Consider the following 14,587-nt stretch of genomic DNA (forward strand, 5'->3'; position numbering starts at 1 on the left):
TCTTCAAATGGGAATCAAAAATGTGAGAGGGTACTAAAATGTTAAGAGAGCTCTGCAGGTCTCCGTTTCCTAAATTCTAACGTGAGGGGGTTGAATTAAATGATTTCTCATCCTCAAATTCTATGACCCTCTGAAAAATAACATGTCCAAATTCAGGCATATGACAGTATGTGGCTCTGGGCTGAATCAAAGAGGGGAAGCTGTGGAATTCACTTGGAAAAATGGTACACAGTGACCCAGTCAGACATGTGGTCCCTTCTGTGGAAGTGGTCTTTCCAGGCCTATCCAGCATCTGAAGACTCCAGACAAGAACTCAGAAGATTTTAAGAAGTGAAACGCTTTCAACTCAACTATCTGTAGGTAATAAAGTGTTGCTTTGCTAATAATCACTAATACTTATACCTGCAGTGGGAAATAAATTATATACTGGGCACACTCTAGTAAATACTAATGGGGAAAAAAGAGACTGTGAAGATTCAGGAGGTATTCTGAGATGCATAAATACCTCTTATCTGCATCTCTACTGCCACCATCCTGGTGGGCCACAGCAGCAGGTCCTGACTAGTCTCTCTGCTTCTCTGCCCACAGATCGTTCTCTACATTGCAGTCAGAGTGACTGCCTTAAAAATTAAAACAGAATTTGCCTCCTGCTAAAAGCCTTCAAATAGCTCCCCAGTGTTCTAATACTAAAGCCCCAACTCCTCACCATGACCTAAAGACCATGCCCGCCTGTGTGGCCTAATCTCCTCCCCCACTCCACACGTTACCTCAGCACTAGCCTGACTAGATTTGTGTTCTTCTTCCACCTGCTAAGCTCATTCCTGCCTTTGGGCCTTTCCATAGCTTGTTCCTTCCATCAGAGATGTTCTTCCCTGAGATTAGATCCTTTCCATCATTCAAGTCCAAACTCAAACATCAGCTCCCAGGAGAGACCTTTTCTGACCACTCAATCTACCTTAAGCCCCTCTAACCTATCATACACTATGCTGTTAGCCCATTTTTTTCTTTATACCTTTTATCCCTCTCTGTAATTTCCCTAATTTTCTTGTGTACTTAATGCCAATGTCACTGTTAAGTTCCCGGGGCACCTGGGTGGCTCAGTGGGTTAAAGCCTCTGCCTTTGGCTCAAGCCATTATCCCAGAGTCCTGGGATTGAGCCCCTATCCACCTCTCTGCTCAGCGGGACCCTGCTTCCTCCTCTCTCTCTGCTTCTGTGCCTTCTTGTGATCTCTATCTGTCAAATAAATAAATAAAATCTTTAAAAAGAAAAAAAAAAAGGAAAGGAAGTTCCCATCTTACTTCCCATCCCCACTGACTACAAGGTCTGACAAAAAAATGGCACTTAATAAATACTGGTGAAAGGCACCACGACAGGGATATTCACCACCCTTACAGAGGAAAAAATCATCTGCATTCTCTCTAGAATTAGTCAGGAATATGTGACTCCCTTTCCTCTATAGTCCCTAAGATGACAGGGTAAGTGAGGAAATGATCAAGAATCTCACGTGTGCATCTACCTCCCAGCACAGGCTTTTGTATCAGAGGCACCACACATCAGAAGGTCCCAGATGTGAAAAACCCATTAAATCTATCTGGAAAACCAGCGAGGATAAGTAAGCATTCCAACAGAGTAGCCAGAAGCCGAGAGCTGGCAAAAACCAAGCTTTAACCCATTCTGGAGCCTACTGAATTTCCCAGGGATGCATTCAACTAGACAGTTGAGATGGTGTCCACACCTGTGCAAGGCATGGAGCATGATGCTGCACATAGAGCAAGTTCTCAAGAAGACACAGAGGGGGCACTTGGGTGGCTCAGTTGGGTGGACATCTGGCTTTGGCTCAGGTCATGATCCCAGGGTTCTGGGATGGAGTCCCACACTGGGCTCCCTGGTTAGCAGGAGCCTGCTTCACCTTCTCTCTCTGTGCTCTCACTCCCAAATAAATAAATAAAATCTCAAAAAAAAAAAAAAAAAAAGAAAAGAAAAGAAAACACAGATCGATGGATGGGTGAATGACAATAAACCAACACTGAAGTATTGTACCAAGGGGACTATTTCTGGAGTGTACCTATGGTCTGGCCTGAGTAAACCTTTGAGGAAGCTAGAGATCAATCTTTAAAGTTTCTGCCTTAGTACTGCTGATGTCACCAGTGACAGCACTAATCAATAAAATCTTAGTATTCTGTATCAAGAATCAAACACGGACTCTAAACCAGTAAGTTTTGAGATAAGTAATCAATTTCCACAAAGAACGCTGTCATCTGTGTAAAGAAAAGAGAAGTGGAGATGAAAACTAGAAGGCAATTGTTAAGGTATCATAAGAAAATCACAGCTAGCACGTGCCACGAGTAACTGTGCTAATGACTAGGTAGGCATCACCTCATTCTGTTCTCACAATGGCCTCACAGGGTCATACAATTACTACTACATTCCCATGTTACAGGCGAGGAAACAGGCCTGGGGAGTCTAAGGACCTTGCCCAGTAATGTGGAGCTACCAAGTAGCTGAACAGGGATAGTAAGCAAAGATCATCCCCGTGACAGATGTCTCACAGGGCCTCCCTTCTCAATGACAGGCAGACACATTCACTGCCAGATACAAGGGCTGCTCTAGCGCAGGGCCAGCAACCCTGGGTCTATTGTTGGGTACACTGTGATGACGGTCAGTCAGAATGCCCCTGAAGTCAGGAGATGCACTGCAAAAATAAAATAAAATGAAAGGAAACAATAAAATTGTCACATGTTAATTTCAAAGACTTGGGCATCAGTTAATTTTCTACAAGAAAGGTTTCCTTCCTTGACAGGTACAGATATTGACATCGATCTTCAAAAAAGACTCATGGCAGAACTATTTTTATAATAGTTGCAGACTGCTGAAAAAGTTTGGCAGTTTTAAAGTGTTTTATTCCCTGAACATGTCAATCAGTAACAGGTTACAGTGAGAAACTCCCTAGTGAAAGCCTCGTCCAGATAAGCTCTTAGCCAAATCCTTGCACTTTTAACCCAAGGGGATCTACAAACAGAAAGGGGGATAATGAAGTTGGAGAGGAGCACAGGCTGTATGCTGACATGCTAAGGAAAGGGTCCAGACACTTCTGATGCCTGGATGCTGTCCAATTTATATTCCACAGAGAGCTAGTTGTTACTCAACCTAAACCCTCATTCTGTGGATGAAGAAACTGAAGAGTACAGTGGTCTATCCAAGATGATAATAAAATAACAGCTAACCAAGGTATGAATTTACACCTCTAATCAACTCCCCCACTACCTTTGTGTACCAACGAGTGATATGGGATGAGTTTTAAAAACAGAACAAAGAAAGTGCTAGGATAAAAAAGAGATTATTTCTGGCCAGAGTAATGGTGAAAGAACCAAGAAGGCAGTAATATCTTTTCGCTCATGAGGGATGAGTAGGAGTTCCATCAATGGAGATGGGTTATAGACAGGAAGACAGAAGAAGGAACATTCTGGGCAGAGATAGCAATATAGGTCAGAACACTTTAAAAAATAAGCAGTTATCATACAAAATATCCTTTTTTTTTTTTTAAGAATTTATTTATTTATTTGACAGAAAGAGATCACAAGTAGGCAGAGAGGCAGGCAGAGAGAGAGAGGAGGAAGCAGGCTCCCCGCCAAGCAGAGATCCCGATGCGGGACTCGATCCCAGGACCCTGGGATCACGACCCGAGCCGAAGGTAGTGGCCTAACCCACTGAGCCACCCAGGCGCCCCCAAAATATCCTTCTTTATCTCACTGTGTCAGAAGCAGGAAGAAATGGGTACCTGAAGTAAGAAAGAAGTAACAAAAAACAATGTTAAAATGCCATTGGTGGGGCACCTGGGTGGCTCAGTATGTTAAGCCTCTGCCTTTAGCTCAGGTCATGATCTCAGGGTCCTGGGATCAAGCCCTGCATCGCGCTCTCTGCTCAGCAGGGAGCCTGCTTCCTCCTCTCTCTCTGCCTGTCTCTCTGCCTACTTGTGATCTGTCAAATAAATAAATAAAATCTTTAAAAAAAAATGCCACTGGTGTTTCCTCAGTTTTTTAACAATGTGATCCCATGATCATCCCATGTGAAAAATACATTTATAGCAAAATCTATGCAAATAATCCAGGCATAGAATTAAATTAAACCTAATACTCAGACATATTTTTATGGGATGCATTATTGTTAGTCTATTTGGTAATTAAGTACAAAGAGTCAACAGCTTATGAATACAAATACAAGGAGTCTTACTTTTATATAGCCAAACCAAGCATTTCTGGGGTAGCTAGAAGACTCTGTCAGGGAGAAGGGAGGAAATGGGAAGCTGGTGATCCTTGGTCCCCTCTTGTACTCCTTCATCTTTACCAGTTTCAAGCATCATTCATATAACAAATGTGTGAGCACCTACTATGTGCCACACATGGCCAGGCACTGAGGTGCTTAAAGCCCCTTCTTGATCTCAGGAGAAGGAACTGTGACCAGGGTTCCAGTGTCCACCCAGTCCCACTCCACAAGAGCTGGGCTATGGACTTCCCTTGGGCCACAAAAATCTACCAGGTTCAAGTACTTCCTGGGAAACTTCTTGCTTTGCACATTCAACTCATTTTCTTCCCTTCCACAAATTGAGAAGCTACCAACCACAATTTTCCCACTCTCTCTTCCAATAAGGGGAATTTATATTATTTACATTAAAAACAAAAAACAGGGGTGACTAGATGGCTTAGTCAGTTAAGCGTCTGGCCTTCAGCTCAGGTCATGATCCCAAGCTCTTGGGATTGAGCCCCATATAAATAAATAAATAACATGTACTTATAGATAAATAAATAAATGATAGACAGATAAATAAATAAATAAATAAATCTTTACCGACAGAAAACACAAAGTCAAACTCTAACTTTAGTCACTATCAAAAATCCATCCATTAGAAAGGCATTTGGTTTAATAAATAGAGTCCTGAGATGGTAGCAGATTGCAGTGGTGTTTCCCAAGCAGGATGTCTTGGCACATTATGCCCTGGTCTGCCTCACGGGGTACAGGGATGCTAAGAAGCTGACGTCCTAATCTGTCCTAATCCTCAAGGTGGCAGGTGGGGCTGAGGCAGCCAGAGCCCTAGGCCAACCTCTTTGGCTCCAAGCAACCTTCTCCTTTTTCTTTCATTCCAGTGTATCATCAAACTCCTCCTATCATTTTCTTTTCTTTCTTTCTCTCTCTCTCTTTTTTACAGATTTTATTTATTTGGCAGAAAGAGAGCAAGTGAGCACAAGCAGGGGGAGCAGCAGAAGTGGGGGGAGAAGAGGTTCCCTGGCAGGGAGCCTGACGCAGGACTCAATCTCAGGACCCTGAGACCATGACCCGAGCAGATGCTTACCGACTGAGCTAGCCAGGTGCCCCAAATTCTCATCATTTTGAAGGTGTGCTACAAAGTGAAAACAACTGAAAAGCACTGGCTTGCCCTAGAATACTGTTTTGGGAGAGCGCTCAAGATCACTCAACTTGGGTAACCTCTGGCATGTCAATTCTCTCTTTCTGAGCCTTGTTTCTTCATAAGTAAGAAGATATGGTTACACTAAATGACTCCTATTTTCCCTTCTAGTTCTACAATATAATTAGTCAGTAACCTGTGATATTCCCCATATAACATTCTGGAACATAATATCTTGGTGGGAGGTAAAAGTTTAAAGTGAGATTTGAAGACTGTCCAAGGCTTGTGGCTATTTCTTGTTTATTTACCATATATGATCAGGTGCCTTCCAAGTATGAGAGAACTGTGACTGACAGTGGGATCACAACTAACCCAGAGAAAGCCCATTCTGTTACTGTGAAGCTCACAGTGCACTGGGAACCACGAACAAAGGCAGTTATAATTTACTGGTTAAGTACTAAAATGGGGAGAAATATGAGTGTTATGGGTAAGCGATGGGGTACCCAAACCCAGAACTGGTTAGGAAAGGCTTGGTGCAGACAGTGACACCCAAGACAAGACTTCGAGAACAGCAGGAGCTAGAGGGTGGGGTGGGGTAGGCTGTGGGTGTGTGTGAGGCAGGAGTGGATGGTATGGAGAAAGATGACATTCTAGGCAGAGGGAATACCATCTGCCAAGTCCCAGAAGCACAGTAACTTGGGAACTATATGGCTGGAATTTTAAGCATGCTTTTAAATGGGAGAGTGTTAGGACAGGTTAGGAAAAGCCCTGTGGCTGCAGAATGCAGAAATGTGCTGGAGAGGGGCAAGATGGAGGTGGGAGATCCCACGCTGCTGAGTCTACAAACACTCAGATTATATAGTGAATCAGGGTAGGAAACAAAGAGAGGATTTAAAAGAGTATTGCTTTCAATTCTGCTTGGGGAAGTCAAACTGAGGTTTCCTAGAAGATGTTAAAGTGCCAGGTCCCACAGGATAGAAAGGAATATACAGTAACATCTGGTTACCAGTATCACAAGTGTGATCTTCAGATTAAACTATATCTCTAAATTCTGAAAATGAGGTAGGGTAAATATGTTTAAAAGTTTCTTAAAAAGTTCAGGGTACCTGGGTGGCTCAGTTGGTAAAGCATCTGCCTTCAGTTCCAGTCATGATCTCAAGGTCCTGGGATTGTGGCCCCTTGTCAGGCTCCCTGCTCAGTGAGGAGCCTGCTTCTCCCTCTCCCTCTGCTGCAACCCCTGCTTGTGCTCTCTCTCACTCTTACTCTCTAATAAATATATAGCCTTAAAATTTTAAAAAAGTTTTCGTTTAAACCTACTTTCAGTGAAACTGAAATCAACCTTCAGTGTTAGTGCCTGAGAGGGCCTTTTTATCAGTCTTCTTTACATGTTCATGTAATTTCCCTGACAGATTCAGAATCAAAACTGCAGTACATACATCATGATCATTCTAAAATCTGTTAACTCCAGCTCAGACCCCTCACCTGGTCTTTTCATATCCATCAATCCATGTTCCCATTAGGTTCACTACCCAGTGTCCCCCAAACACCTCAAAGTTCATAGTTCCTCTCTATTTAATCCTTTGCCATATTCTTGCATTCTAGAAAAGCTAATATATAGCAGGTCAAGAAAATGTTAGTCTCTTAGGGACCATTTGGATATCCCTCTACTTTGAAATTCCTGCTCATTTAAAGCCAATTTTTCTACCATGTAATCTGTTAGCTCCTTCAGGGCCTTTTTAAGTATTCTATTACTATTAATTTAGGAAGATTAGGAAGGTATTCTATCTCTTTCTTCTGTATAATTTGATCTCAAGCACAATACTGACAAAGTGTGTCAAAATCTCAAAGAACAAAATATTCATAAAATAATGCTAATAAAAATACAAAGTAAATGCCAGATTACGAAATGTGAGAAGAAGAGTATTCTTAAAACTGGGAGCAGAAAAGTAGGCAGAAAGTTGGCTTGTTCAGAAGGACTATAATAAGTTCACTTAACACAGAATCCAGAAAAGTACACTTATAATCACATGTACAAAAGACCATTTCTTAAAATTACATGATTATCAAAAGCAACAATGTCATTTGACTTTCAGGAAATTATTTTCAGGCTATATTTTATAATTAACACCTATAAAATATTTTAAATTGAGTTTTACATAGTAAGTTCTTTTTCAACACTATCCCTATATATAAATTTATACCCTGTAAAATAGAATGCACTTCACCATAGCAACAGTTCTATATCAACTCCTACTCAAGTTAGAAAAAGCATATGTAAAAGAAATGAATATTCTGGAATATTCTGAAGTGCCTACTGGGAAAAAAATCACTCCATTTATTTTTTAAAAATTTAAATATAAAAGTTTAATGTTTCCTTAAAACATTCTTATAATTAGGCAAAAGGCTAGTTTAGTTTCTCAAATCTTGCTTTATTAAATAGTGTAATACATTTTTAAAAGAAAGCAAAAGAGGGGAAAAATAATGAAAAAGCAAAGAAAAAAAAAAACCCAATGTCAAGAATAACATACTTGGGATTGAGCTGGTGGGCATGCTAGGGGATGGGCACAGTAACAGGAAATAACGTTCAAGTGATTTATAAGTAAAATATAAACCAAGGTATTAAATGTTGCAACTATATTACTTTCTCAAGAAAAGCTATACCCCACTGGCATTGTGAGAACTGAAAAAGAAATTCTTATGTTCACATAGCCTTCCTTTAAAAGTCAATAAAGCATCAAGAAGTGTTAACTTGGCTTGATAAATTAAGTCAATTACAAATTCCCTAATGAGAATGAACAACTTTATAGACTTTGGGGATCAGGTTATATACTACCAACAAATCTATGTGCTGCATCCAAATGTAATATTAAACTAAACGTAACTGAAAGCATTTCCTTTCACTCACCACAGCTGTAGCCAAATTCATCACATGCACACCTTTGTCGCCCTTGCTCACAGCCCAAGAGGGAGTACTCTGTCATGTTCTCAACTCCCTTGCTGTTTGTTCTGGGCTTCCTTTCTCTGACCTAATTTCTAGCTGCTGCACTACATCCCAATTCTCCCACTGACCCAAAGTCCCAACTCCTTCTATGTTTCTAACATCCTTCCTTACCATTTCTTTTAAACAGGCTTAAACAGAAACCTGGCTATTGTTCATTTGGAGGCTGAGCTTTCTGCCACTTCCTACCACACATATCCCATAGTTCAGAGGTTCCTTCTTACATGTTCTTATGTGTTTCTTTAGAACCTGACCACCCTCTCTGCTTGTCTTCAGTTCAGGTATTGACAAACTTCCAGGTCACCAGTCTCCATCCCTGACACCTAGAACACCGTCAGCTTCCCCTCCAAATGCTGATGTTCTCTTAAATGATTTCAACATTTACGTGGGTGACTTTTTCCCAGACTCTGTTCCTTGATTTCTTCTCCAGTTCTGCTACTCATCTTCCATGGTCATACCTAGGACTTGCCGCCTCCAGAAGAGCACTACCTCCGAAATTCTAAAGTTGGACATTCATTCTCTGATACAACGACCTCTCCCCCTTAGCTCCTCCCTACATACTAATTCTCCGATCTCACCACCAGATTATTTCACTTGATGTTGACAAAGATGCTCTTACCTTAACCAAACTCTAGTCCTGAGCCCTCTTCTCCACTAGGCTTCAGTCTCGTCCTATAAAAACTCACACTTTCAACATAAATGATTTTGTTTACTCCTCCCACTAAGAATCCAGTCAACTAGCATCGTTCCTAATAGTTTGTGGCCATGTTCTTAGGATAATCCCAAACTCATTTTAAGTTCCTACCTAAAAAAGTACAAGACTGGCAGGAAAATTTACAACTTGTTCCAGCCAAAACCTGACAAAAGGCACAAAGGCCCTTGAACTTCCTCTTAAAGCAATGACTTCAGAAAGCTTACAGTTATAAATCCTTTCTCTGCCCTGTTGAGGTGTAACTCTTCTGCAACCTAGAAGAGGTGAGCCATCTCTGAAATACAAACATTCTAGAAGATAACTCTCCCTTTCCTTTTACTCCCTGTGTGAGGGCATACGCTCCAGATGCCAGTCAGTAAACCCAGAGGGGTTTCACATTAACCAATACCCTTTCCTGCTTTTTATAATTTCGACTCCCTTGAATCTGCAAGATAACCCTCCACTCCCATCCATTCCTCCCCCCTAGTTCCCCATTCTCCCTTCAAAACACCCAGTCACCTCTGCACAAATTGAAGTTGAGTTCAGTTCACACTGGACTCTTTTCTCTACTGCAATTACATTATTGAATAAAATCTATGATTACACCACTTCAATTAGCGTATGACTCTATCTTTGACAATGTAACTCTATGTAACACACACACACACACACACACACACAGACGCACAGGCAGGCGCACATATACACACACACACTCCATCCCACAAGTTTGCTATTTTTCAGAGCTTCAAACATTCTGTTGCTGGTATTCTCATTCCCTTAGGGGAAAAAAAAATCAAAATTCCTTAATATGGCGATGAGCAAATTGGCCTCTTCCTTATATCTGAACCCTTCTTTAACACTCTGTGCTCCACATCACTCACCATCTTTCACTTCCCTGAATTCACCCTGCTCTGACTCACTCGCAGCCTCCGCCATACTGGTTCCTGGACTTGGTATACTGCTCTCCACTTCCCTGGCCTACACTGACTCCGTCTTCAATTAGTATTTTATCCCCAAGAAATCCTCTTTGATTCTCTCTCTACACTAAGTTAGGCTGACCTTGCTACATGCTCCCAGGACAACATGGTTTCCTATATCGTGTATTATAATAGCCTGGCTACCCTCTTGCTTGATCACAGCACCTTAAGGCAGGGAATAGTTCTGTCTTGCTTACCACTCCCTGTCCTAATACTTGTTTCACTACCTGAAACTAAATAGGAATACAGTAAGTATATGTTAAATGAATAAATCTTTAGGATCATTAATGTTCTGTGGGAGAGAGAACATTAGCCTGTGTGACAAAGTTCTCATCAACAAAATCAGCTGAGGCATCTCCAATTCTTTTGCATAACATTTTAAAATACTGAAAGACAGGACAGACATATAGCATTAAACACTACTAGAAATTTGCAAAAACTCCAGTATGATTCCACCCTATTAGCATATTTGGACATTTATAAATGAAAACTATGTATAGGGGTTACCTAGGATAACTAATTAAGAATAACCCTTTAGTTAATAAATCTTTTCATTTAATCTCTCATTGGAAATGACACCAACTCCATACTTGCTGCTGAATATAAAACTACAGCTCAAGATTACTATATTTAACGCCAAAGTTAAATCCTGAGTAAATTACAAAAATACTTATTTTGTATTTGAAAATTTGGATCACTGTTATCACCTTTGACTTGTTTACTGGCATCATGTGGTACTTACTGATAAATTCGTACTGTTGGGAACATACTGATCCTGTTCTCCCAGCAACATGTCAATCACAGGGTGCCGACCATTTTTAATCACGATTTTCCTCCCCTCCTGCAGAGTTGGTCTGCCAAAAGAAGCATGTTTCAATTTACTAGGCATGAAAACTGCCTTTTAAAAAAATCTCTAAGTTCTAGCATAAGAAATAATGTTAGACTTTAAGTAAACACACACCCAAAATAAGGCTTTGAGTATAAAAGCTAAATTTTAACTATAAAATAAGAATTGGGAGGACAGTTATTAAAATAATAGTGCTCAAAGCACAAACTTTAACAGTCTTACAATAGCTCCACTGCTGAAGTCTACTTTACAAGATCTTGTTTTCTCTACTATTCTCTAAGATCAACATTTTCATTACTAGAAGTTACAGTTCAGATTATTGCCATTTAAATCATTTTTAGTAATAAGTATAATAAAGGAAGTCACTGAAAATTATTTCCAGATTTAATTATTACATTAGTAGAAATTATGTTATGTGTTAGACTTGGAGACCTTAAATTTTCATATCCTGTTTAAGTGAAACAACTTTCTACAGTCTTTGGTATCTTTTGCCTTTTTTGATACAAAAAAAAATTTTTTTTTTTTACCTTGCTGGTCTTCCTTTCTAAGCTGTTATATTTTTCTGTTTTTATCTATAGCTTTATTTATTTTTCAAAGCCCCTGTGAGCACTGCCCTCCTTTCATTCTCCTCCCTGGAAATCAGTGTGGTGTCTACCCTTCCCAACTTTCTGCTCTGCATTTAGGTTTTTACACACTCATTGCACTGATTTATGATTCTTAAAAACAAAAACAAAAACAAAAAATACCCCAGCAAAACAGGGTGCCTGAGTGGCTTAGTGGGTTAAGCCTCTGCCTTCAGCTCAGGTCATGATCTCAGGGTCCTGGAATTGAGGCCAGGGTGGGCTCTCCCTCAGCGGGGAGCCTGATTCCCCCTCTCTCTCTCTGCCTGTCTCTATGCCTACTTGGGATCTCTCTCTGTCAAAAAATAAATAAAATCTTTAAAAAAACAGAAACAGCAAAACAAATCAGGATCACACTGTAATATATTATTCTATAACTACATTTTTTCCCCTTCACATTCAATACATATTTTTAAAAAATACGTTTCACCATTTACCAATGGACTCTTATTTTTTTTAATACTTTCAAGTCATTTTACAAATAATTTGCAGAAGTGGCAACAAAGAGGTAGTAAAAATAAAACAAAACAAAACAAAAAAACCCAAAAATTTTAGTGAGAACTTAAACAGAGCAAATCTCAAATTTTTATTCCACTTTTTCCTGGACTTAAAGGCAATATACTTGGAATGGGCAACATACTCTCCAAGTAATTAACTCAGCTGTTGTGCATGCACCTAGACCACAGTCATTCATAGATACCGATTCTAGATTTCCATACATTCCTAAAATGTTCTAGCTTATCATAACTTTCGGTTCTTCTCCTACTTGCATGGACAAAAATGCAATACTTAGATTTTTAAAAATATTTAAAGCTTATCGTTTTGTTGAGGAGGGGACAGCCATCTTTTTTGCTCCACAAATGCAAAACATTTTCAGTTTTATATTTATAAATACCAAATCAGAGTAACCGATCTAATCAATACTTTTATTTTACAACATCTATCTTCTTTCAGGTGTACAGGCACACCTGTACACCTACAAACAGTATCAGGTAAACCTTAGGGCACAGACATCACAAAAGACAAAGGAACCACTACATGTCAGGATTGTTCAGGTTTTCGTCAGCAAATGTTGTATGATGTGTGATGCCTGTGGAGTAACTAACTGGAGAACACATTCCATTTTGTCCTTAGAAATACATTATTCACACACTGACTCTTAAGCTTGGGAAAATTCACCTAGGCCACTGTCACCTGAACACTTACGATCTGAGATTTTGTTTATATAAGAAATTTCATCATCATCGGTAGTATCTAGAGCACTGCTATCTTTCTCTTTCGCATTCATCTTTTGATTAATCTAATAATTGTGAAATGTCTTCTTACTTTTTTCGTCTTTTCTATTATGGGTGAAAAACTTAATTTGGAATTCTCAACTCTGTGCAATGAAAGTTAGAAGCAGCAGTTATAATATGTGAAAGTTAATTATTACATCAATAGAAATTAATTAATTATAACTGTAACAGTTATTATAACAGTTGTAGTTAGATTACAACAGTGCTATTTCTAGTCTTTTACAACTTCCTGAAGAACGATGCAGCACTTTGGGCAATACAATTAGAACAAGGAAGGATGGTGTGGTAGTGATTATTATCTTACCTTTGTATTGTCATTCTCTAGTTTTCTTACATTTAGACTTTTTAGTAGAACTAATTGATAAGGGACGCCTGGGTGGCTCAGTTGGTTAAGCAGCTGCCTTCGGCTCAGGTCATGATCCCAGAGTCCTGGGATCGAGTCCCACATCAGGCTCCTTGCTCGGAGGGGAGCCTGCTTCTCCCTCTGCCTCTGCCTGCCACTCTGTCTGCCTGTGCTCGCTCTCTCTCCCTCTCTCTCTCTGACAAATAAATAAAATCTTTAAAAAAAAAAAAAAAGAACTAATTGATAAATAATACAAAGTAATTCTTAAATGATGAAAGAGCAAGATGCTCCTGATACAGAAAAGATAAAAATCATTAAAGATCCCAAAGTACATGTCAGATTTATAAAAGGGTCCAATGGACCCATACGGTAAATGCAAAACAGGATTTTATTCTCCTTTCAAGAAAAATGTGAATTTTCTCTTTGTTCTTTAAAAGACCGTTAAGAAATTTAAAAAGTGAAATTAGGTCCAGTGGAACCTGATGGGATGCTATACTTAAGATTCAGGATCATTTCTTGTCAGATCTTCAGTGTTCTTTTGAAGCTGCTGCATAGATAATTCAGTTGTTCTCCACTGTCGAACACTGACACTGTGTCTAGATTTCCACTGTTATAAACAATACTGCAATCAATCTTACATTTATGTCCATTGGCACATGGACAAATGCTTCTCTAAGCCAGAGTAAATTCCTGAAGTGTACCTTCTAAGTCATAGGGTATGCATATTTTTTATTTTAACATACAGAAATACTGTATCAATTTAACTTCCCACCAGTAGGATATGAAACTTGACTTGTTTTTTCATAACTTCACCTAAAGTAGTTGTTATCAAATTTTCTAATTTCCAACAATGTGTTGGGTGAACAGTGTTCTTGAACTTTGTTAACTAGCACTCATCGATTACTAAGTGCTTTGACTCAGAACTTTCACGTATAAGCACATTTCTGACCTTACTCATAACACTTATAAATATTATTTCCCTAAATACTTAAATGCTTTTCCTTAAATATATCTGGCTAACAAAACCCCAAGTATGTACACTCACATTTCTCAAAGAAAACAACTAAAGTACCTTCTGAGTAAATAATTTAAAATTATCCATTGGAAAGAGACTTTTAAAATGAAGGGAAAAGGGGTGTCTGGGTGGCTCAATGGGTTAAGCTTCTGCCTTCAGCTTGGGTCATGGTCTCAGGGTCCTGGGATCAAGCCCGGCATCGGGCTCTCTGTTGGGTCAGGAGCCTGCTTCCCCCCCTCCTCTCTGCCTACTTGTGATCTCTCTCTGTGTCAAATAAATAAATAAATAAAATCTTTAAAAAATAAAATGATGGGAAAAGAACATTTTTTGGATTTCAAAAAGTTTAATTCTAAAGATAAAATTTTTTATTTAGGTGCATTTTAATTTTCTATAAAA

General features: G+C 39.4%; 1 protein-coding gene across 1 annotated transcript in view; it reads right to left on the reverse strand.

Moving 5' to 3' along the window:
* Positions 1–14,587, reverse strand: part of MSH3 (mutS homolog 3) — a 180,670-nt gene that overhangs the window by 42,656 nt on the left and 123,427 nt on the right. Inside the window, 1 exon segment of the mRNA XM_045074386.1 lies at positions 10,814–10,925. Within this exon segment, the coding sequence (XP_044930321.1) occupies positions 10,814–10,925 (112 nt within the window).

This window comes from Mustela putorius, unplaced genomic scaffold (genome assembly GCF_011764305.1).
Source record: "Mustela putorius furo isolate JIRA1106 unplaced genomic scaffold, ASM1176430v1.1 tig00537350_pilon_pilon_pilon, whole genome shotgun sequence".
Classification (NCBI taxonomy): domain Eukaryota; kingdom Metazoa; phylum Chordata; class Mammalia; order Carnivora; family Mustelidae; genus Mustela; species Mustela putorius.